Below are 26,393 nucleotides of genomic sequence, written 5' to 3' on the forward strand. Positions count from 1 at the left end.
GAGATCCTCCAAGTGAATCCAGTGAGTTTACTCCCTTTGAGTTAACATCCAGGCATGGTTTGAGATGGCCTTTGAAATTAATTAAAGAAAAAAATGATAGGACTGAAGTCGGAGATCTCACACTTGGGGGGATTATGTATTGGAGGTGAGAGAGAGATTAAATCAGGTAGGTGAGTTAGCTAAACAGCAAGTGAAGAGGCTACAGCATAGAATAAAGAAGATGGCAGATAAAAACTCGAAATTTCTGATATTTTGCCATGGGGATGACATACTAGTATTGTTACCAGTGGTAGGAGATCCTTCAAAGCCAGGTTTAGTGGTCCCAATCAAATTGAGAAAAAAGTTGAGTCAGGTAAGCTATCTGGTAAAGATGCCACATAGAAAAAAATTGCATTGGGTATGTCATCTGAATATGTTTAAATGTTACTATAATGGAGACAGGGAACTGGAGAAACAGGTGTTAGTCACTGCCCCGTGGAGTGAGGAATCAAATCCAGATGTCGTGGAGTTTGATGTGCCTCAAAATACATTAAATAATGAGTAATCCTTGAGGAGTGGGATGGTTAGTGAGTTATCTGTCTCAGGAGCAAAGACCTGAGTTGAAAGGTTTATTGCAGCTGTATGGGGACATATGCAGTGATAAGATAGGGAGGACTAATGCTATTGTCCATTCTGTTCTGATAAACAACACTCCTATAGACTTAATCTTCTCAAACCCACACAGGTCCAGAAGGAAGTGGATGGGATGCTCAATGAAGATATCACCAAATCGAGTCAGAGTGAGTGGAGTTCACTGATTGTGTTAGTTCCCAAATGGGATGGGACTCAATGATTTGTGTGGACTATCAGAAGGTCAACGCCATAACAAAATTGGTCACACATCCAATGCCAAGTTTGGAGGACTATGTAGAGAAGGCTGGACAAGTCACTTATATCACAATGTTGGACTTACTGCATGTTTATTGGCAGGTACTTTTGTCAGAGAAAGAAAAAGAAATTTCTGCATTTGTAACCCCACACGGGCTATATCAATTCAAAGTGATGCCCTTTGGAATGAAGAACACACCAGCTACATTCCAAAGACTCATGAACAGAGTTGTGGCCGGATTAACAAATTATGCAATATATTGGTGATGTAGTGACCTTTAGCGAGTCATGGAAAGATCATATGATACAGTTTGAATGATCATGAGAAGTAAAACTGATAATAAACTTAAATAAAACAGAATTCACTAAGGCAGAGGTGACGTTCTTGGGACATAACATTGGTCATGGAATTTGACCCCAAGGAATGTGAAAACGAAAGCCATTATGGAATTTCCATGACCATCCTTGAAGAAAGAAGTGCTTCGATTTTTGGGACTAAGTGGATTCTAAGAGACCTTGGATGCAGGTTCATAGCTCCTTGAAAGTCAAGTCGCAGGTAATAGGATAGTGAAGAAGGCATTTGATGTGCTTTCTTTTATTGGTCAGAGTATTGAGTACAGGAGTTGGGAGGTCATGTTGCACCTCTACAGGACATTGGTTAGGCCACTGTTAGAATATTGTGTGCAATTCTGGTCTCCTTCCTATCAGAAAGATGTTGGGAAACTTGAAAGGGTTCAGAAAAGAGTTATAAGAGGGGGAGGATTTGAGCTATAGGGAGAGGCTGAACAGGCTCTGAGGGGTGACCTTATAGAGGTTTACAAAATTATGAGGGGCCTGGATAGGATAAGTAGACAATGTCCTTTTCTTGGGGTTGGGGAGTCCAGAACTAGAGGGCATAGGTTTAGGGTGAGAGGGGAAAGATATAAAAGAGACTGAAGAGCAACTTTTTCACACAGAGGGTGGTATGTGTATGGAATGAGCTGCCAGAGGAAGTGGTAGAGGCTGGTACAATTGCAACATTTAAGAGGCATTTGGATGGGTATATGAATAGGAAGGGTTTGAAGGGATATGGGCTGGGTGCTGGCAGGTGGGACTAGGTTGGGTTAGAATATCTGGTCGGCATGAATGGGTTGGACTGAAGGGTCTGTTTCCATGCTGTACATCTCTATAACTATATGACTGTAAATTCGTTCCAAATTTCAGCAGTATGGTGGCACCAGTAACAGACTAACGAAAGAAGAATACAAAATTTCAGTGGACAGAACAATACCAGGAGGCACTTGAGAACTTAAAAGCAGTTCCTGGATCAGTAATGCTGGAAGAGCGCAGCAGTTCAGGCAGCATTCAAGCTGCTCGTTGGATGTTGCCTGAACTGCTGTACTCTTCCAGCACCACTGATCCAGAATCTGGTTTCCAGCATCTGCAGTCATTGTTTTTACCAACTTAAAAGCAGTGTTAACCACCACATCAGCTTTAGCTTCCGCAATCTTTTTGAAACTCTTCAAAGCTGCAATTGACGCTAGCAATGTAGGAATTCGGGCCGTACTGCTACAGGTAGACAATAATGGAATTGAATGTCCAATCGGCTACTTTTCAAAGAAACTCAACACCCACCAGAAAAAGTACTCTATCATCAAAAAATAATTATTGGATTTGGTACTGGCTTCACAACATGTTAATGTTTATGTGATGAATAATGTATTGGAAACAGTTGTGTACACTGACCAAATTTCTTACGTTCTTAGAAAAAATAAAAGACAAAAATATGAGACAATTTTGGTGGACTTCAGTTACAAACTTAATTCACAAATTGTACATGTTGTGAGTCGCAAAAATGTGATAATATATGTGCTGTCATGGATTTAAAGGAAAATATAGATAAGATTTCACAGATTCCAATGTTATATATATGTGCAGAAATTAATCTGGAACATATAATTTAGATAATGACCTATGTATTTCATCGTAATGGGATTAAGAAGTGGAAAAAAATTGAAGCCATTTTTTCATTATGATGGTACATTCTTTTCTTAAGGGGAGAAATGTTATGAAGTTGAAGATGTACTGTACCTTTAAGACAGAGTCAATGCTGATCTGAACTATGAACTTACTTGTGTATGTTAACCAAGCAATTTAAATTATACCCCAGGATACCAAAACCCATTCGAGTTTGAATTAATTGTCTTGCCAACATAGAACCAATGAGACCAAATCATGCTTGACTAATCTTCTGGAATTTTTTGAGGATGTAACTCTGAAGATGGATGAGGGAGATCCATTAGATGTAGTATACCTGGACATTCAGAAAGCTTTTGATAAAGTCCCACATAGGAGGTTAGTGAGCAAAATTAGGGCGCATGGTATTGGGGGCAAAGTACTAACTTGGATTGAAAGTTGGTTGGCTGACAGGAAACAAAGAGTAGTGATAAACGGCTCCATTTCGGAATGGCAGGCAGTGACCAGTGGGTTACCACAGGGATCAGTGCTGGGACTGCAGCTTTTTACAATATATATTAATGATATAGAAGATGGTATTAGTAATAACATTAGCAAATTTGCTGATGATACTAAGCTGGGTGGCAGGGTGAAATGTAAGGAGGATGTTAGGAGATTTCAGGGTGACCTGGACAGGTTAGGTGAGTAGTCAGATGCATGGCAGATGCAGTTTAATGTGGATAAATGTATGGTTATCCACTTTGGTGGCAAAAACAGGAAGGCAGATTACTACCTAAATGGAATCAAGTTAGGTAAAGGGGCAGTACAAAGAGATCTGGGTGTTCTTGTTCACCAGTCAATGAAGTAAGCATGCAGGTGCAGCAGGTAGTGAAGAAGGCTAATAGCATGCTGGCCTTCATAACAAGAGGGATTGAGTATAGAAGCAAAGAGGTTCTTCTGCAGCTGTACAGGGCCCTGATGAGACCGCACCTGGAGTATTGTGTGCAGTTCTGGTCTCCAAATTTGAGGAAAGACATTCTGGCTATTGAGGGAGTGCAGCGTAGGTTCACGAGGTCAATTCCTGGAATGGCGGAATTACCTGACACTGAAAGACTGGAGTGACTGGGCTTGTATACCCTTGAGTTCAGAAGACTGAGAGGGGATCTGATTGAGACACATAAGATTATTAAAGGATTGGACATTCTAGAGGCAGAAAACATGTTTCCACTGATGGGTGAGTGCCGAACCAGAGAACACAACTTAAAAATACGGGGTAGACCATTTAGAACAGAGATGAGGAGAAACTTCTTCACCCAGAGAGTGGTGGCTATGTGGAATGCTGTGCCCCAGAGGGCAGTGGAGGCCCAGTCTCTGGATTAATTTAAGAAAGAGTTGGATTGAGCTCTCAAAGATAGTGGAATCAAGGGTTATGGAGATAAGGCAGGAACAGGATACTAATTAAGGATGATCAGCCATGATCATATTGATGGTGGTGCAGGCTCGAAGGGCAGAATGGCCTACTTCTGCACCTATTGTCTATTGTCTATTGAGATGATCTGATGTTGCAGGGTATAATATGTGGGCATTTTGAAAATTGGTCAGAGAGCAAGTGCCATTGAGACAGAAATGCATGGAGAGCTAACATATTGCTCTCCAAGAAATTAGGTATCATTTTCTATCAAAGTTACCATTTCATATGTAACATTCTCCCAATAAAAAGAAAGAAGGTGACCCAGGGAGACCTTCGGTTGGAAAAAGGAAGACACAGAAGATGAGAGCACCTGTGTGGTTTGAAATGGAGTTCATGTAATTTTAATTAATGTCTTATTGGAACAACATAACATTATAGAGTTGGAGGCAGATAATAAGCAGTTAAATAAAAGGGGGGCTTAGACTTGTGAATTGTTGTTTAATGTTCACTTTTAGAGTTAAAAATAAATTGATGTTATTTTTGTTAAATAGTGGAATTTGGGAGTTCTCTATCACTCATATTTTAACAGATTACAAGATGGGTTGAGCTTTTCTGGGTATTTGGTTTAATTAACAGAGGGGTTCACCACCGTGTTGTAACACTCTGTGTGTGCTGTAATGAAATGAGAAGTGCTTGATGATTGCAGAACAACAAAAGGATCATCTCTGCAAATACCGAAATACTCTTGTTAAATACCGAAACCTAGACCATATTTTCCATCTGTCTATATCCAATCTGACAATTAAGTTGTGGATTTTTTGCGTACTTTGATAAAAGTTTAATTTTTGTGATGATTCCTGGAATAATGGGGTCTGATTTCCAGTACACTGCCTCAGTGAAATATGACACCGCAACAGCTCTTCAAATGAGCTTCTCATCTCATGCCACTCTTCGGACTTCTTCCCATAATCCTGAACGTTCTTCCTTTTCAAATAACTATCTCATTCCCTTTGAATGCCTCGATGGGACCTGCCTCCATCACACATTTGCAGGCAGTACCTTCCAGACACTAACCATTCACTGAGTGAAAAAAGTTTTCCCACATCACTTATCCTTCCTTTATTGAAATCTGCATCCTCTTGTTCTTCATCCTTTTATGAGTGGGAATAGTCTCTCTGCACTTCCATCAGATTCATCTCAGCCTTGTCTTTAACGTTGGATGTTAGGTTGGGCAGCTGGGAAATTAGATGTTTCGTTGTCAGTGACTTGACCATTATTGGTCTTCACTTTCCACTGTGGAAGATTCTGGTGCCTCAAACTGAAGGGCAATCCGCTGTCAGGAGGACGCCCTTTTGAGTACAGTAGTGACTGGAATTGTTTGGTCATTCAAATAAATATATTACCTTGATTTTTACAGTTGCCAGCCTGTACAAGTGCCACAATTTTGTATGAATATTGAGTCCACCTGTGCTTTTTTAAAAAAATTGTTTGTAGCCAGCAACAATAGCTGTTAGATAACATTAAGAAAATTATAGATTCATATTTGAAGAAAATTGAAATAGTTGATCTTTCCTAATTGTCTGTCTCATCCTGGGTATATTACATTTCTATCCAAGTACAGCACTTTTTCCCTTTTGGTCCTCCCATACTTATGCCCTCTCTGTGCTTTTCCACTGCTCTCTGCTCTGACGGTTGTTCCTATTTGTAGTTTTTCTTTTTTTCCCTCTGCACACTGTGGTAATAACTTGATCTTCAAAAAGCTTGTGAGAGATGACAGTGCTGCCACTCCTATGTTTCTTTTTGAGGTGGGAAAATTTTATTTTGGGATTTAAAATTATTGGCTAAAGGTACTGAAGACTTTTTTTGGTTCATCAGGTTACTCATCTCAAACAGTATTCACCCGGTCACCGATAAAATCTGCTCCTGTTTTGAATGTTGAAAAGGAAAGAATTCAAAGAAATTGTGTTCTTTGGATTATAGAATATTCTGAAGAAATATCTATTAGGTAAAATATTTGGTGACCAAGGATTTTAAAAATATCAAGAGCAAAAATCTTTGACTCAACCAATCACAATTTAATATGACTTCTGGTCTTATAGCTTTTGTTTGTTATGTGCCAGCTAGGAAGCAGGATGCAATCCAACACATCCTTGACAAGCCCAAGTTCACTGAAAGTTATCCTTGATTTTTAGCTATACTTTTATATTGTTTTTGTAAGGCCATATGTAATATTAACAAGAGCTGTCTTCAAACCCCCGGGTGATACAAGGATTCTGTAACATGCAATAGCAAAAAAAACTGCAAGTTCTGGAAATCTGAAACAAAGACAAAATTCTGGACACACACATTCATGGAGAAAGAAAGAAGATGAACATTTCATGTCTGAGCTTTGATGAAAGATCGCAGATCTGAATGTTAGCAGAGCTTAATGTTTTTGATGTCAGTCCCAACCAATGGTTGGAGAATTGATGGGACCCCCATGTAGCTTCCATGTGAGAGGCCCAAGTGTTCAGTAGCAGATGTTCTTGATGATTTAGATTAGGAGGCATAATGACAGATAAATGAATAGGCAAGGAATTGAGGTATACGAGCATGTGGAGGCTAAAGGTTTTTAATTTAGAAAGTGTCATGTGAAGGACCTGTTTCTGTGCTGCACTGTTCTTTGTTGTTTGTCAGTATGTAGCTTTCCAGAAGGCATTTGATAAAGTGCCACATGAAAGGTTATTGCAGAAAGTAGAAGATTTGGTGTAGGAGATAGCAAACTAGCATCGATAGGAGATTAGCTAGCAAGCAGGGAGTTGGCATGAATAGGTCTTTCTTTCAGGTTAGCAGAATATAATGAGTGATGTGCCATAAGGACCAGTGCTGGGACCTCAACAGTTTAAAAATTATATAAATGGCTTGACAGGGTTGGAAGTGTGGTTACCAAATTTGCTGATGACAGAAAGGTAAGTTGTGAAGAAGACTTGAGGTTTTGAAAATATATAGCTAAGTTAAGTGAGTGAGCAAAGTTGTGGCAAATAGAGTACATGTGGGAAATATGAAATTGTCCATTTTAACAGGAAGAATAAAGAAAAGCATACAGTCAGTTCTGCTATAACACTGTCGTTCTGTTCTCATGCAATCCCGTGTTATATAAAAGTGTCAAGTAATAGCAGCACTATTTAAATTAATGGAGCTTGAATAGCATTATTACCAATGTATGCTTTAAAACTGTGTTTTAGAAACTGTCCCCAAATCATCGATCGTGTTATAGCGAATTTGTGTTAATGAAATGCATGTTACAGCAGAATGACCTGTATTGTCTAAAGATGAGATTGCAAAGCTTTGAAATGCATAGAGATTTGGATGTCCTAATCCATGAAACACAAAAGGTTAGTAAGAAGGTACAGCAAGTAATTAGGAAATGGAAAGTTAACTTTTATTGCACACAGGATTGAATACAAAAATAGAAGCAGTATGTTTCATTTATGTGGGGTACTGTTGAGAATACATTTGGAGTACTATATACAGAATTGGTCACCTTATTTTAAGGAAGGATGTAAATGTGTAAATGAAAGTAATTTATAGAAGATTTGTTAGATGAATACCTAGAATTAGGGGGTTGTCTTATGAGGAAAGGTGAACAGGTTAGGCTTGTATCTGCTGGAGTTTAAAAGTGTAAGAGGCAACTTAATTGAAACAAAAAGTTTCTGGGGGATCTTGCCAGGGTAGATGTGCAGATGACATTTCCTCTTATAGGAGAATCTAGAACTAGGAATCCTTGTTTAAGAATCAAGATATCTATTTAAAGAGATTAGACAACAAAAATTCTCTGGATCTTGAGACTTTGGTACTCTCTTCTTGAAAAGGTAGTGTAAGTGGGACCTTTGAATATTTTTATGCCAGAGATAGATAGATTCTTGTTAAGCAAGGAGGTGAAAGGTTATCAGGATTAGACAGGAGCACATCTGAAGTTCCAATCAGATTAGTTTATTTAGATTAGATTCCCTACAGTGTGGAACTGTGATCTTATTGAATGGCAGAGCAACCCTACATACCTGAATGACCAACTCCTCCTCGTTATATTTACTTAAATTGCACCTTTCCTTTAAGAAGGAAATGGTAATGAGTTCTGCTGAGTAAAAAGAGTTTGACCAATGGAAGACTTTTAGATTAGATTACTTACAGTGTGGAAACAGGCCCTTCGGCCCAACAAGTCCACACCGACCCGCCGAAGCGCAACCCACCTATACCCCCACATTTACCCCTTACCTAACACTACGGGCAATTTAGCATGGCCAATTCACCTGACCCGCACATCTTTGGACTGTGGGAGGAAACCGGGGCACCCGGAGGAAACCCACGCAGACAAGGGGAGAACGTGCAAACTCCACACAGTCAGTCGCCTGAGTCGGGAATTGAACCCGGGTCTCAGGTGCTGTGAGGCAGCAGTGCTAACCACACTTTTGTTATCTCTGAAATACTGGTGACAGGAAAATGACTGTACTTACCACAGTTACTGTTCCCTCTGTCACAGAACAGTGGAGTCAGATTTTTCACATGTGCGTGCTTCCCAAGCGGAGCTGAAAAAAATGATTATTATAATGGTTGTTAAATATTTGGATATTTCAAATGATGGTTTTCACCAATAAGTGAGGAAGATTAGGAATGAAACAGAAAGGAAGGATAACTTAGGACATTTTATGATTTCCAATATCTCTAATGATAAGAATGTTAGCATTAAGGCACTTTGCCTGAATGCTCGTAGCATTCATAACAAAGTAGATGAACTAACGGCACAGATCATCGTGAATGCTTATGAGGTGGTAGGCATCACAGAGACATGGTTGCAGGGGGTTCAGAACTGGCAGTTAAACATCCAAGGATTTACAACTTATCGAAAAGACAGGGAGGTGGGCAGAGGGGGCGGGGTGGCCTTGTTAGTTAAGAACAAAATTAAATCTATGGCACTGAATGACATAACGCCGGATGATGTGGAGTCTGTGTGGGTGGAATTGAGGAACCACAAAGGCAAAAAAAAAACATAATGGGAGTTATGTACAGACCTCCTAACAGTGGTCAGGACCAGGGGCGCAACATGTACTGGGAAATAGAAAGGCAAGGTCACAGTGATCATGGGGGACTTCAATATGCAGGTGGACTGGGTAAATAATGTTGCCAGTGGATCCAAAGAAAGGGAATTCTTGGAATGCTTACAGGATGGCTTTTTGGAACAGCTTGTCATGGAGTCTACAAGGGAGCAGGCTATTTTGGACCTAGTGCTATGTAATGAACCAGACTTTATAAAAGATCTTAAAGTAAGGGAACACTTAGGAAGCAGCGATCATAATATGGTAGAGTTCAGTCTGCAGTTTGAAAGAGAGAAGGCAAAATCGAATGTAATGGTGTTACAGTTAAACAAAGGTAATTATGAGGGCATGAGAGAGGAACTGACAAAAATCGAATGGAAGCAGAGCCTAGCAGGGAAGACAGTAGAGCAAAAATGGCAGGAGTTTGTGGGTATAATTGAGGACACAGTACAAAAGTTCATCCCCAAGAAAAGAAAGATATCCGGGGAGGGATTAGACAGCCCTGGCTGACAAAGGAAGTCAGGAAATGTATCAAAGAAAAAGAGAGATCCTATAAAATGGCTAAGAGCACTGGGAAATCAGAAGATTGGGAAGGCTACAAAAACAAACAGAGGATAACAAAGAGAGAAATAAGGAAGGAGAGGATGAAATATGAAGATAGCCTTGCCAGTAATATTAGAAATGATAGTAAAAGTTTCTTCCAATACATAAGAAACAAATGACAGGCAAAAGTAGACATTGGGCCACTTCAAACTGATGCTGGAAGCCTAGTGATGGGAGATAAGGAAATAGCTGGAGAACTTAATAAGTACTTTGCGTCAGTCTTCACAGTGGACAACATGAGTAATTTCCCAACAATTAAAGGGAGTCAGGGGGCTTAGTTGAGTATGGTTGCCATTACAAAAGAGATAGTGCTAGAAAAGCTAAAAGGTCTTAAAATTGACAAATCTCCTGGCCCCAATGGGCTACATCCTAGTGTTCTGAGGGAGGTGGCTGAGGAAATAGCGGAGGAGTTGGTTGAGATCTTTCAAAAGTCACTAGAGTCAGGGAAAGTCCTGGATGATTGGAAGAATGCTGTTGTAACCCCATTGTTCAAGAAAGGATCAAGAGAAAAGATGGAAAATTATAGGTCAATTAGCCTAACCTCAGTTGTTGGTAAAATTCTAGAATCTATCGTTAAGGATGAGGTTTCTAAATTCTTGGAAGAGCAGGATTGGATTAGAACAAGTCAACATGGATTTAGTAAGGGGAGGTCGTGCCTGACAAACCTGTTAGAATTCTTTGAAGAGGTGACAAGTAGATTAGACCAGGGAAACCCAGTCGATGTGGTCTATCTAGACTTCCAAAGGCCTTTGATAAGGTGACACACGGGAGGCTGCTGAGCAAGGTGAGGGCCCATGGTGTTCGAGGTGAGCTATTGGCATGAATTGAGGATTGGCTGTCTGACAGAAGGCAGGGAGTTGTGATAAGAGGTTCTTTTTCGGAATGGCAGCCGGTGACAAGCGATGTCCCGCAGGGTTCAGTGTTGGGGCCGCAGCTGTTCACGTTATATTTTAATGATCTGGATGAAGGGACTGGGGGCATTCTAGCGAAGTTTAGCGATGATACGAAGATAGGTGGACAGGCAGGTAGTGCTGAGGAAGTGGGGAGGCTGCAGAAGGATCTAGGCAGTTTGGGAGAGTGGTCCAGGAAATGGCTGATGAAGTTCAATGTGAGCAAATGCGAGGTCTTGCACTTTGGAAAAAAGAATACAAGCATAGACTACTTTCTAAACGGTGAGAAAGTTCATAAAGCCAAAGTACAAAGGGTCTGGGAGTGCTAGTCGAGGATTCTCTAAAGGTAACCATGCAAGTTGAATCCATGATTAAGAAAGCGAATGCAATGTTGTCTCTTATCTCAAGAGGGTTGGAACATAAAAGCAGAGATGTGCTGCTGAGACTTTATAAAGCTCTGGTTAGGCCCCATTTGGAGTACTGTGTCTAGTTTTGGTCTCCACACCTCAGGAAGGACATACAGGCACTGGAGCGTGTCCAGTGAGATTCACACGGATGATCCCTGGAATATTAGGTCTAAGATACGAGGAATGGCTGAGGATCCTGGGATTGTACTCATTGGAGTTTAGAAGGTTAAGGGGAGATCTAATAGAAACTTCTAAGATAATACATGGCTTGGAAAGGGTGGACGCTAAGAAATTGTTTCCATTAGTCGGGGAGACTAGGACCCGTGGGCGCAGCCTTAAAATTAGAGGGGGTCAATTCAGAACAGAAATGTGGAAACATTTTTTCAGCCAGAGAGTGGTGGGCCTGTGGAATTCATTGCCGCAGAGTGCAGTGGAGGCCGGGACGCTAAATGTCTTCAAGGCAGAGATTGATAAGTTCTTGATATCATAAGGAATTAAGGGCTATGGGAAGAATCCGGGTAAGTGGAGTTGAAATGCCCATCAGCCATGATTAAATGGCGGAGTGGACTCGATGGGCCGAATAGCCTTACTTCCACTCCTCTGTCTTATGGTCTTAAAGCTGAGATCCCATCCCTGAGGGTTACTGGCCACCCTGGGGTCGACACCTCTCCATTGCCTACATTGCCACTGGGAGCGTCACCAGGGATTGCCACAGGATCCTTAAACTCGGGTGACTGGGGGCAGAATGTTGGTCTTGGGGAAGGGATCACTGGGGTGAAAAGGTTGGAGATGAGAGCTCAGAGGCAAAGGAACATGGGTGACTCTGTAGCTACCCCCTTCCCAATGTCAAGTCCCTCAATCAGACAACATTTATCATGGAAAGGGGATCCCCACTCCTCCCTTTAAGGCAGCCACAGGCAAATACAATCCTTTTTACCTGGCTGACTTCACTGAGGAATTGGAGGCTCTGTCGCTCAGACGTTCTTCCTGAGCCATCATAAATTCCGATTGGTTCAGGGCTAAGTCATGTCACTAATGTACCAAAATGACATTCCACTAGAATAGACTAATTTCTCACCTTGGCCCATTCCCAATACATTGAGGAGACTGGGCGCCTCCTAGCAGAGCGCTTTAGGGAACATCTCCGAGACACCCGCACCAATCAACCACACCGCCCCTTGGCCCAACATTTCAACTCCCCCTCCCACTCTGCCGAGGACATGGAGGTCCTGGGCCTCCTTCACCGCCGCTCCCTCACCACCAGATGCCTGGAGGAAGAACGCCTCATCTTCCGCCTCGGAACACTTCAACCCCAGGGCATCAATGTGGACTTCAACAGCTTCCTCATTTTCCCTTCCCCCACCTCATCCTAGTTTCAAACTTCCAGCTCAGCACTGTCCCCATGACTTGTCCAGACTTGTCCGACCTGCCTAGCTCCTTTTCCACCTGTCCACTCCACCCTCTCCTCCCTGACCTATCACCTTCATCTCCTCCCCCACTCACCCATTGCAGTCTATGCTACTTTCTCCCCACCCCCACCTTCCTCTAGCTTATCTCTCCATGCTTCCAGCTCACTGCCCTTTATTCCTGATGAAGGGCTTTTGCCCGAAACGTCGATTTCGCTGCTCGTTGGATGCTGCCTGAACTGCTGTGCTCTTCCAGCACCACTGATCCAGAATCTGGTTTCCAGCATCTGCAGTCATTGTTTTTACCCCATTCCCACGTCCAGTTTAATTGCAAGAGATTTTCCTGCTGCTCGGCAACAGAAGTGTGCCTTCCCTCAGGATTAACTGGACCCATCCGTCATGTTTCCCATTATGATAGGCTGGATTAAATTCCAGCTGTTAACTCTCTTTTTTTCTCTAAGGGTGCCGCATAACCTGTTGAGAATTCCCTGCACTTTGTGTTTTTATTTTGCCACGTGTTGTTTGCTGACATTGCAAAAATTGTTTCCCGACTTTAAGTTTTGTTTTTCCACTGCCATTCTCCCATCCCGAGAAGACTTTGCGGTGATTTATGATGCAGTTATTTGTGTTTCATCTATAAGTTGCAGTCACAGCTTGTCTCTGTCCCAATGACTAATCTATTTCCTATCAGCGTCAATAGCTTAATGTCATGATCTTCTGAAATCCTATGGCTGTTACAGCCTAATCTCCATTTGCAATTGTAACAAAACAGCTCCAGGGATTTGGGAGGGTAAAGGAGATTTATTATTCTTCCTACAACCCCTCTTGTTGTTACTTTTACATATATGGAATGAACTATTACACAGCAATACAATTGAAGTGGATTGCAGCTTACACTACTGAGTATATTATAGTAATAATTTTTCTTTTGCTGAAATGGAGAAGTTTCTATTTAGATTTTTAATAATTGATTAATGAAAAGCTCAATTTCTATTAAGCCCCCTGTGACTACGTGTCCTGTCTTATGAATTATTTTTGGCATTCAGTGAATTTTCTAATCCATATTGAGGGTATCTATCTCTTAGAGAACCTTCTCCCTTTCGGATCTTACCCTGATATAATAGCAAATGTTCTTGTTAATAAAGCTTATACAGGTTCAGTCATAACAGAAGAAAAGATTCAACAAACCAAACAAATCTATGAGCTTCATTCCAAGCAATCTGTCTTTCATGAGGAAGGATGGTGATACATTAAAAATGTAAAAAATTATTCCTTTACAAAAAATATTAGAATGGGTGAGTGATCTTATCAATCTTACAAATACATCCTTTTCAGGATACAGAATGCATCTTTCCCATTATTGTGTTGTGTTAGTTTCACAGTAAAATTGTAAATCCTGGATGTAAATTTGAGGAATATGATTTCATGCTTCAGCACTAATCAGTGTGTGTGCACCTTGAACTTGATGTGCAAAACAAAGTTGCTGGAAAATCTCAGCAGGTTTTGCAGCATCTGTATAGAGAAATCAGAGTTAACGCTTCAGGTCCAGTGGCCCTTCCTCAGAACTGAAGATAGCTCAGAAAATGATTTTTTTTACATAGAAGCTGGAAGAAGAGTTTCTCTCCACAAATGCTTCCAGATCTGCTGAGCTTCTCCAGCAATTTCTGTCGTTGTTTCTGATTCCTAGCCTAATTGTTATCCACTCCTTTGTCTGTCCAACTGTTCTTCTCTCTCTGTGTACACAGTTAAAAATCACACAACACCAGGTTATAGTCCAACAGGTTTAATTGGAAGCACACTAGCTTTCGGAGCGACGCTCCTTCATCAGGTGATAGTGGAGGGCTCGATCATAACACAGAATTTATAGCAAAAATTTGCAGTGTGATGTAACTGAAATTATACATTGAAAAATTGATTGTCTGTTAAACCTTTCATCTGTTAGAATACAGTGAAAGTTTCACTTCTTTTAGTGTATATCACAAACCCTTTTTTTTAAGTTGCATTCTCGGGTTAGCTGTGAACAATGGTGATAGCTAGACAATATGTAGGGTTTTGTGATTTACACATGAAAAAAGTGATTTCAGTTGCATCACACTGCAAATTTTTGCTATAAATTCTGTGTTACGATCGAGCCCTCCACAATCACCTGATGAAGGAGCGTCACTCCGAAAGCTAGCGTGCTTCCAATTAAACCTGTTGGACTATAACCTGGTGTTGTGTGATTTTTAACTTTGTACATCCTAGTCCAACACCGGCAAATCACGTCTCTCTCTGTGGGCTGTATTTCCACCTATCGTCTACTCCTTACCCTCTCCCACCCCCACCTGTTTTCTGTTTCTGATTTCCAGCATCTGCAGTTCTTTCAGTTTGAATTTGATGTGACCATGTTAAATTTATGAAACAGAGGATTGTTGTTTTGGGATTTTAATAATCTTTCTCAGTACCAAGTACTGTCCCTGTATTATTCCTTTAATCCAGAATTTATACTGATTTTTAAAAAAAACTTTGTCAGAGTTACATTGTTAGAGTTAATGATTACCACATTCAGTGAAGTCTTGGGACTTGTTTGAGAAACAGAAACCCATTTGTTGGAGCATATTGATCTATAGCAGCATAATGGCTTCCATAAACACTGCATGTAAGTGAGGTGAGAACTTTCAGTGATTAAAAAAAATGTTTACTAAAATCTACAAAAATCTGAGAAACTCAGTGCAAATCAAATTTAGATTGATTTATCTTTTTAAATCCTGACCTCCCTGAATCTGAACTGATAGCTTAAAATTTGTTTCCACAGTGCATTCATGCACTACCTGTTAAGTGAAGTAGACATTGTACAGCTGGCATATTCAATGAAATACAATATGATTCTCTTTAATTGTAGCATTATCTGATTGTAAATTGAAATCCTATTTTACTTCAGAAACACAATGGACAGTTACCTGACCGTATTAAAGCCATTCCTGAAGGAAGCATCATTCTTTGTGGAAAGTTTCTTTTTACAGTGGAGAATACAGATCTGAAATGTTTTGGTTGACAAAGTACATTGACATTTGTTTTTCCTGCTTCTTATTCAACCTCAATACCTGATCCTTTCAGAATTCTTTGGGTTAGGAGGTTAGTATAATGGAAGTAAGTGTTTGTTCCAAGTTTGGTACTCATCCTCACCCTCATCCTCACCCTCATCCTCATCCTCATCCTCATGCCACACTGGGGAGGCAGAGGCAGCAGGCTAAGTTAGAAATGTTAATGATGACTCGAGATCAATTTTAAAAGTGGCAAATTTGCTCCTCTTCACACTGTTCAGGCCATTAAAATGACCTGAATGACTTTAGCCTCTTGTAAACATACTGTAATTTGAAAGCACGAATGGTAAGATAGGTTGGAATCCAATGGCTATTCTTATCCCACTCGCATTTATAATGTCAGGCTGTAAGGACTGGTGCAATAATGACTCGATCTATGTTCAATCACCATATTCTGTGCACTTCAGATACATTGAAAACTTGCTGAATATTTAACGACACTAACTCTTAAACCAGTAATGAAATTCAAACTGAGACTCTGTGAATTAAAATGAACTGAACAGTCTTCATTATGACTGAGGGTTTTTCAGTATTAATCATCAAGCAGAAATAAATCTAAATACTTTTTCTCAACAGACTATTCTTATTCACGGTCTGGTTTCCTATCACTGTTGCTACCATATCCAGAGAATTTAAGAGTCTAGCTCTGTATTTACATAAAACATCAGGAAGTCTGGATAGTCTGGAGTCCAAATTATATGACTTTGGTAAAAAGGACGCTCTTCTTAGGATGTACTTTTTTTAACATTCCATTTAAACATTAGACGCAGTTGTCTTTCACTAAAGTTATTTTCATTTGAGATGAACAATGAACCAACCTAACGCATGTGATTGCAATGATGTTTGAGCAGTAACTATAGTAAAGTGAATTCAGAGATCTTTCAATGCAATGCGACAGGATTTAATAAGTCATTGTAGAATCATGAAATCCCTACAGTGAAAACAGGCCATTTGGCCTGACAAGTCCACACCAACTCTCTGAAGTGTGTCTCACCCAGATACATTCACCTACACTATTACTTTACATTTCCCCTGACTAATGCAAACAAGTTTCACATCCCTGAACACTATGGGCAATTTAGCATGGCCAATTCACCTAACCTGCACATCTTTGGATTGGAGGAGGAAGCTGACACAAACATGGGGAGCAAACTCCACACTGAGAATCACCCGAGGCTGGAATCGAACCCAGGTCCCTGGCACTGTGAGGCAGCATTGCTAACCACTGAGCTGTTTTATTTGGATCATTTGTTCAAATTAATTGGTTTTCACCTTTTTCATGTTTTTCTATGTAAAGGAATTGGGGCTGCTACCCAAATGTGTCACACTATAGTTCATCTAATAGTTTATTTTGTATTGATTGGCATGAGTCAAAGGATTTGCTTCTGTAGTGTAGAAATTTAGCGTGTAATATAGAAAGTTACAATGAATGATAATGTTTTGCTTAGAAATGAGGGGCAATTTTCCCTTGATTTGCATTCAATGCATTTGGAAACCAAGACTTGCTGGTTATCAAAACAAAAAATATTTTGGAGTAAGTTGATCGGATTTGTGATATATTGTAAATTACTCAAGAACAATCAGATAAAGTCATTTACCAAAATGCACCCAATCATCTTGATAATGGCTGGCTGGATGCAGACAAAGGAAAATTCTCTCATTGGAAGTTCTTCAGTGTGACCTAGGCAAGTTGAATGAGTGGGAAAATACATGGCAATAGAACTATGATGTGCATTAAAGTGATAGTGAAAACAGCAAGCCAGATTATTATCTTAATGGTGATATGTTGGGAAAGGGAGAGAGGTGCAATGAAAGCTAGTTGTTCATGTACACAAGTCACTAAAGGTAAGGATACAGATGCAACAGGTGGTGAAGAAGGCAAATGGTATGTTTGCCTTCATAGGGAACAGTGATGTCTTGCTGAAATTGTGCAGAAGTTTGATGAGACGATACCCTGGAATACTGTGTGCAGTTTTGGCCTTCTTTTCTGAGAATGTTCTGCTTATGGAGGAAGAGCAACGAAGATTTACCAAACTGATTCCTGGAATGGTAAAGCTTATGCATGCAGTGATACTAGATCAGTTAGGACTATACTCTTTGGATTTTAGAAGAATGACAGTGTTCTCATCGAAATCTATAAATTTCTAACAGGACAATATAGAGTAAAGATTAGAAGGATTTCCCGATGATCGAGGAGATCAGAATTAGGGACAATATGAGGATATGGGATATGTCGTTTAAGGCTGAGCTGAGGAGAAATTTCATCATCCAGTGAGTGGTGGAATTCTCTGCAACAGAAAGCAGTTGAGACCAAAGATGGATGACCAGCCATGATTGTATTGAATGGCAGAGCAAGTGCAAATGACCGAATGGCCTACTCCTGCTCCTATTTTCTGTATTTCTATATTGCATGTACTCTGGCTAAAATGGGTTAACTTCCCTTTGCTCACTGTAAATTGTAACATTTGTTAAAGTAGTTTTCTTCCGAATGTAATGACATGAGTTGGATTTCAACTCTTGGATCATATTTCTTCCATTTTTGACCTCTGTTGAGAGTCCTAAAGCATGGAGTAAAAAAAATCCTTTTTGTGAAGTAGCTGTCAGCTTATTTGGCTTTTCTTAAGTAAATTAATTTTGTCAGTTGAATTTAAATATAATTAAAAATTGCAATCAGTGCAAATACTCTCAGAAGTTCGATCTTGTGGACAGAATGACCTATCCAAGGTGAAAATCTCAGACCTTATACAGGAATTAGATGCATGCATTTTTTTGAATCAAGGATTCAGTCAAAACTTGGCATATCAACCAGCTGTAGCTTGAATTTTTAAACCTTATTATCCTAAAATTACCCTTGTCGTAATATACATTCCTTGCTTGAACTACCTTTCAAAATTATCAATCAAAGAAGCAGCTTTTCATCTCAATATTTGATTATATTGATTTATGTTAAATTTTTGATGGAGTTGATTTTCTGCTAAACGCTTCTTGTGAGTCTATGCCTGTATTAATGGATAGTTCCTATAGATCTAATCAAACCAAGTGACTATCTATAAATCAACATGATTCAGACAAGATGTTAGAGAAAATGCTCTTCCAAGATTGTAGATTACGAAACAGAAGCTCTGAATTGTGTTTCAACCTTGGGGAAACTGGTTTTCACTTTTTTCCCAAGAATTTTGCTTAGGCTGAAACATTGGTTAATCAAAGTGAACATTATTTTCTGGTTGACAAATGCTGGGTCTGTGTGTCTGTTGAAGTTTGTAGTGATATTTGGATCTAGTTTCCACAGGCCTGGTACTACATACTCCTGGATACAAAGTGTTTTGGGAAGACGGGGCAAGAGAGAAAGGAGATGGGTGATAGTATTGGTACAGCAGTTCAGCTATGAATCTACTTGCTTAGAATTAAGAAACATAGAAATTTCATAAGACCATGAGATATATGGACAGGAGTAGGCTGTTTGGCCTCTTGAGCCTGGTTCACCATTCAAAAGGAACATTGCTGATCTGACATTCCTCGTGACCACTTCCCTGTATTTTCCCTCTAACCCTTGATTTCCCCCACTGATGAAGAATCTTTCTATCTCAGTCTAATGTATACACAGTGACTGTTCCCCAACGGCTCTCTGTGTTGTGAAGAAATTCCTCTTCATCTTAGTCTTAAATTGATACCCCTTTATTCTGTTACTATGTCCTGGACTCTTACATGAAGGGAAACATCCTCTCCACATTTACCCTGTCATGTCCTTTCAGAAGGAGAAAGTGAGGTCTGCAGATGCTGGAGATCAGAGCTGAAAATGTGTTGCTGGAAAAGCACAGCAGGTCAGGCAGCATCGAAGGAACAGGAAATTCGACGTTTCGGGCATAAGCCCTTCTTCAGGAATTCCTGAAGAAGGGCTTATGCCCGAAACGTCGAATTTCCTGTTCCTTGGATGCTGCTGACCTGCTACGCTTTTCCAGCAAAACATTTTCATGTCCTTTCAGAATCCTATCTGGTTCAATACAATTAGCTCTCATTCTTCTAAACTCCAGTGAATAGAGTTCTAACCTGTTTAAACTTTGCTCATAAGACAGTCTCTCCATACCAGAGATCATCCTAGTGAACTTTCTGTGAACTGCCTCCAATGACATATCTTTCCTTAAATAAGGGGACCAAAACTGCTGACAGTACTCCAGATGTGGTCTCACCAGCACATTGTACAGCTGCTGTAACACTCCATTACCCTTATACTCCAATCCCCTTGAAATAAGGGCTACCTTTCCATTAGCCTTTCTGATTTCCTGCTGCACGATGTGCTAGCTTTCTGGCAAAACTAGCCTCAACTCTATTTGTATTGCAGCTTTCTGCAGTTTTTTCTACATTTTAGTAACACTATGATTACACAACAGGATATATTCGATCGGCTCCTAACCAGTGGGAAAGATATGAAGTGATATTGCAAAATAATCAGAAAAGATACATTCCAGTGAAAAGGAAAGAATAGGAAGGACTCACAAATTCTGCTTAACTGAGGAAGTTAAAGATATTACCAAACTGAAAGAAAAAGCATATAATTCTGCAAATAATAGATGGCAGTCAGCAGATTTGATAGAATATGAAGAATAACAAGGAATGAGTAAAAGATTAAGAAGGGGGGAGAAATTAAAGTATGAGAGTAAGCTAGCTAGAAATTGAGGAAAAATATGTTTTCTAGAGGGCTTCTCTCCTTGAACTCGAGCAAGGTATTTCAAGCAGGTCACTTGAAATGTGTTACATTATGTGTGCACCTTGCCTTTTGGCACCCCAGTTATGCTACTGTCCATTCAGCAATGCCTGAATACTTGTCACTGCTGGGACCTCCCAAGATTGTTGGTCCTAGCACTATATTTAAATGCCACTGTGCACCTGGCCAAGTGCTGCCAGCCAGGAGTTGCCCTTTATATTTCATAGAGGAAGGGGAACAAAAAAGAAGTGCTCCTGAAGCCCTCTATTTCACAGGTTGTAGGGAGGACAGTGCATTGTACACAGAAACTCAAATTCAAATATGTATTGCTACTTTACATCACCTCCTCTCTGATCGACAATCATTGTAACTGCAACTACAAGAATCAAGCTACCTAGGTTTTCCATCTGTAACATCATCCCATCTTAGAACCCTGTCTAAGAAGGTTCTGCTCTTGCCCTAGCGTCCAGCACAGTCTAATATCTTCTCATTATTTAATATGGGGACATTACAGTACTGGAAAGCCTTCAAACTGTTGAAAACATTAAGTTCCATTCAACAACAGTAAAAGCAAAGAAGGAAATAAACAAAATGCTGCATTTGCTTCTGGGAATAAACACAAACCACTTACTTTTTAAACAAAAGCAAATTTATGATCAATAAACAATCACTGTATGCCCCAGCTCTCAGCTATTGGACCTGTATGTCTAGCTTGTCACACCCCACGCCACACCACTCTATCATGCTGAAGGTGATGCTTTTCCTTCGGAGATTGCTGTCACTTTCCCAGCTCTTCAACATCCATCACGTGTATTCTTTCCCTGCTTCTGGTGTACAGAGCAGAGAACTCTTTTTTGTGAGGGTTTTGTCTGACATTGGAAATCTTTACCCCAGACAGTGGTGGAAGCAGGGTCATTGAATGTGTTTAAGGCAAAGGTAGATTTATTAATATAGCATGTAATTAAGCAAGTCATTGGAATTACTTGATTCACTCAGATATAAAGGACTGGTGAGTAGATGGAGCTATAAAACTGAGTAGTTAATAAACTTTCTCTGCAAAGAAAAGGTGTCAAGGGTTCTGTGTAGTGGAAGGTGGTTGCCTAAAGGTGAAGATTGGAAACTGAGTTCATTTCAGACTGAAGGTTGTAACTGATGTTGTTTGGAGAAAAATGGCTGAAATCAAATGTAAAGTTTTAACCGATTCTGAATCTTCATTGAATAAATTTCAGTTTTATAACTTAATCATTCTTGTTTACTGAAGAAGCCTGAATCATGTATTTTTTGGCTGTATGGCTAATACAGAGAAAGCATGTGGTTGGCCACATTGGGCACTGTGTAAAGCAAGTATTGAATTGAATTAAATTGAATTGAATTGAATGTATTGTCACATGTACCGAGGCACAGTGAAAAGCTTTGTCTTGTGAGCAATGCAGGCAGATCACACAGTTAAGTAGCATGGATAGTAAGTAGTACGTAAACAGTGTGAAAAACAAAAACACAGGTAGAGGTGAATGTTAAGAGTTGGTGAGTCCATTCAGTATTCTAACAACAGTAGAGCAGAAACTGTTGCGAAGCTGGCTGGTACTTGTGTTCAGTTGAAAATGTGTTGCTGGTTAAAGCACAGCAGGTTAGGCAGCATCCAAGGAATAGGAAATTCGACGTTTCGGGCATTAGCCCTTCATCAGGAAACTTGTGTTCAGGCTTGTGAACCATCTCCCCGGTGGAAGAGGTTGTGGAAAAACATTGCCAGGGTGGGATGGATCTTTGAGAATGCTGGCAGCCTTTCCTTGACAGTGGGCCTGGTAGATGGATTCTATAGATGGGAGGTTAGCCTTTGTGATTGTCCAGGCCAAGTTCACCACTCTCTGTAACCGTCTCCGATCTTGAATGGTACAGTTGCCATACCAGGTAGTGATACATCCAGACAGAATGCTCTTGATGGCACACCTATAAAAGTTGGCAAGGGTTTTTGCTGTCATGCCAAATTTGTTCAGCTGCCTGAGGAAGAAGAGATGTTGTTGGGCCTTTGTAACCAGTGCATCCACACGAAGTGTTCGAAGAAAGCTTATTGTAGATGACCACTCTCTACTCGTTCCACCTCTGTGCTGTTAATGCATAGCAATGTTATGTTGTGGTCTTTGGCGCTGTGGAATGAGAGAAAGACAGCGCTCAGTAAAAACGTAGCTTGTGTCCTTGAAGTGATTTTCCATTGATCATAAAGTTCAGACGTATGAAACACTTTTGAAAAGTTATATCTCAACACGTCCCATGGACCACATTAATTATTCTATCTCACAAAAATGCTTTGCAATTGATTTCAGCCAGTCTTCTGCATTGCAACTCCAATTACAATCTTCTCTACAAAAAGAACTCTCAGGGCTGAATCTTACGATATTTTGGATAACTGTCATTTTCATTGAGTTTCGTGAATGGTTTCACTTTGTGAGGCTTAGTGAGTCTTCTCACACTATTCTCTCAAACTGCACCCCAATGGTACCCTTGGTTATCTAATGCTGGCCTGGTTCCACTATTTATCAAAGCTAGAGGTACACATCACTCTGGGATTTCCAGAATAGGGCCTGATTCTTGTGCCCTTTTTAAAATGCCGGTGCACCCAGTTAAGCAGTGGCTTTCAGGAATTGCCCTGCATGGGCGGTACGGTGGCACAGTGGTCTGCACTGCTGTCTCACAGTGCCTGAGACCCGGGTTCAATTCCCAACTCAGGCGACTGACTGTGTGGAGTTTACACGTTTTCCCCGTGTCTGCGTGGGTTTCCTCCGGGTGCTCCGGTTTCCTCCCACAGTCCAAAGATGTGTGGGTCAGGTGAATTGGCCATGCTAAATTGCCCATAGTGTTAGGTAAGGGGTAAATGTGGGGGTCTGGGTGGGTTGCGCTTCGGCGGGTCAGTGTGGACTTGTTGGGCTGAAGGGCCTGTTTCCACACTGTAAGTAATCTAATCTAATCTAATCTAATGACTGTACACATTAATCCTGGACATGGCACCTGTTTCATGGACAGAGACCTGGAGATCCCAGTGGATGGGATGGTGCCATTCTTCTTCCCCAGAACTGCCAGAAGAGGATACATCATCTGCCTCTGCCAGTTTGGACAAAGATAGCCACTTAGATTAGTGTGGTCTCTACTGTTTGGAAAAAACCCAGCAGTGCAAGCAAAAGGTCAATAATTTTCTCCCCTTCACCAGGGTAAGTGCTACCATCTTCATTCTGCTACCTTACATTCACTCAATCTCTGCTGTATGCATCTCCCACCAAGGCCCATGCTGTACCAAAGTCACTGTCTTGCTCTTACCTATCCTGATTCCCCAAACTACTAATCCTGCATGGTGCCTGTATGCCATACTCGCTTATTCAGGACACATCACCACTCTTCCCCCACTGTATCAACACTGCCAGCTGTGCCACACGCTTTCATCTCATTCCGTCACACACATTTGTCTCATTCCAGGAGAAAATGGCCACTAACAGGGAAGAAAGTGCCAGACATGGTGCTGGAATGTTCAACATTTGGCTCCTCATCCCCTTTGAGGACAGGACGTTGGCTCTTGCAGGAGACCACCAGGATCACTCCTGCGGAGATGCTGAAACATCCATGTCCTGACAACCAAGTAAGAAGCCCTGTCCACTGCTGTGCTACTTTCCCATTACCCACACTGTGCATTTAATCTCAACATATCACAACTGGTGCTGCTTGGGTGAGCCATTCTTTCAGGTACAAGTGTCATGTTCACGGTGGCTGTGTTTTAGTGAGCTGGCCTGCAAAGATTCCTTTTCTCCACCTTTGAGGGAGGAAGAGAGCACACATGCCTTGGAGGAAGCATTGGCAACACTGCCTCCTACACCTTGTACCAGCTCCAATACCGACATCTTAGTGGGTATTTTATCTAGATTGGAGTCGGGAGCAGCAGCTGCTGAGCACTGCCATGTCTCTGCAGCTGGTGGAGGGAGAAGTGCCCCAGACGGCTGGCACTCTGAGGACTGCCATGATGTTAGCGATTTGTGACATCGCCCCTCCCCCAAGTCCCTCCTCCCTACCTTTTATCTTAGCCTGCCTGGCACACTCTCCTCATTCCTGATGAAGGGCTCTGGCCCGAAACGTCGAATTTCCTGTTCCTTGGATGCTGCCTAACCTGCTGTGCTTTAACCAGCAACACATTTTCAGCTCTGATCTCCAGCATCTGCAGACCTCACTTTTTACTCGAAGATTTTAACCTACTGCGAATCCTCTTGCAAGGATGCCTTCCTTGAAGAAGCTCTCTTCCTCCCTCTACAAGGATTTCAGTGAGTCTCTCTCTCACTGCACCCCCCAGGTCATCTCCTCTGCACAGAAACTCTTCAGCTACGTTCTCAAACAGACTCGCTCCACCCTTGCAGCCATGCGTCGCTACCTACATTCCCTGCAATCAGACCTACCCCAGCTCAGGCAGATTTCTCCAGTTTCCTCATTTCCCCTCCCCCCCACCTTGTCTCAGTCAGTTCCCTCAACTCAGCACCGCCCTCCTAACCTGCAATCTTCTTCCTGACCTCTCCGCCCCCACCCCACTCCAGCCTATCACCCTCACCTCGACCTCCTTCCACCTAACACATCTCCATCGCCCCTCCCCCAAGTCCCTCCTCCCTACCTTTTATCTTAGCCTGCCTGGCACCCTCTCCTCATTCCTGATGAAGGGCTCTGGCCCGAAACGTCGAATTTCCTGTTCCTTGGATGCTGTCTAACCTGCTGTGCTTTAACCAGCAACACATTTTCAACTTTGTTGAAATACACAAGCAGATACAGGAGCAGACAGATATATCAGGGGCACTAGATAACAATGGCTGCAGGGCTGCTCCAATGCAGTTGGGACCCTGTTGCTTCAGGCATGTGACTGTCCATGCTTGGACAAGTTGGTGACTGCCACTGGAGGACCACATCCAGTACCCTCTGTATCTGCTGGATGTATGCAGTGACCCTGAATGCCATCACTTTAGCAAGGTGACAGGGGAAAAGGATCTAGGTGCCCCTTCCTCCCAAGGAGACAGGGCAGTGCAAATTGGCATCCAGCCAGAGGTGAAGTCACAACAACATCACCTAGCAGTTTCCTCTTAGTAAACTTCAGAGATGAATGGGCCTTTTATTTGTAAGCTGCCTGCCACCCTCAGCCCTATGGGAGGTCAAGCTGAGGAGGGTGAACTTGTCTCTGGTGTACATGAACTCTCTAGGCACATATGCCTCTAGGTTTGCCCAACCAAACTTCCAAGGTAAACAGGTTCCACTGTAGGGCAGGCTCCTTCTACCCCAGCTGTAGAACCCGGGTCTGCACTGAGACATATTGGAAGGGAAAGAAAAGAGCCAATGTTAGCACAGGTGTCACTGCTTTGTGAAGACATTCTCACTTTAGTAAAGTTATGTTCTGTTCTCTCATTATGTACGTCTCATACTGTGTATGCAAGTCTCTATCTAGCTGCAAATGCAACATTGATTGTTATGAACCCACCTACCCTTATCCTGAGATAATGTTCCATGGACCAAGATGTGCAGTCAGCAGCTCCTCCACCATTTCCAGGCAGTGGGTAAATCTTAGATAATAATGACTTTGGTAACCAGACTCTATCTCTCTAAATGTACAGACATTGCTATTGCATCCCAGATCTGAGAGGGCTTCAATTGTTGTTCTATGTGAAATAGTCAGGGGCTTGGATTGAGAAGTTGAACTATGCACTGTAGGGTTTTGCCTGAGAGTCACAAGGAATGCAATGTATGCAGGTCTGTTTCACCTTCACTCTATGGGTATGTACCAAATGGTGTTTTCCTCTGAAGGACCCCACGTTGCACAGACTTGAAGCCCCCTCCCTCATAGAAAGAAGCATTTACCACATCCACTCCAGGTGTTATCACAGCCATTTTCTTTTCCATTGTGCCCTTGTGCTCTACAGGATGCTGGGAGGCAACACTGGGCTCTCCTCAGACAGTAAGTTCCAGGCTTTGCTTGGGTGCATTCCTAAGTATAAATATCCCTTTCC

The 26,393-nt window shown here is 41.4% G+C and overlaps 1 protein-coding gene across 1 annotated transcript in view; it reads left to right on the forward strand.

Moving 5' to 3' along the window:
• The first annotated feature begins 6,145 nt into the window (after positions 1-6,145).
• The window catches only part of nampt2 (nicotinamide phosphoribosyltransferase 2), a 53,405-nt gene continuing 33,157 nt past the window's right edge, over positions 6,146-26,393 (forward strand). Inside the window, 6 exon segments of the mRNA XM_060835858.1 lie at positions 6,146-6,218; positions 13,746-13,849; positions 15,512-15,605; positions 15,608-15,638; positions 16,251-16,406; positions 23,842-24,001. Coding sequence (XP_060691841.1) covers positions 6,146-6,218; positions 13,746-13,849; positions 15,512-15,605; positions 15,608-15,638; positions 16,251-16,406; positions 23,842-24,001 — 618 coding nt within the window.

Source organism: Hemiscyllium ocellatum, chromosome 14 (assembly GCF_020745735.1).
Source record: "Hemiscyllium ocellatum isolate sHemOce1 chromosome 14, sHemOce1.pat.X.cur, whole genome shotgun sequence".
NCBI lineage: Eukaryota > Metazoa > Chordata > Chondrichthyes > Orectolobiformes > Hemiscylliidae > Hemiscyllium > Hemiscyllium ocellatum.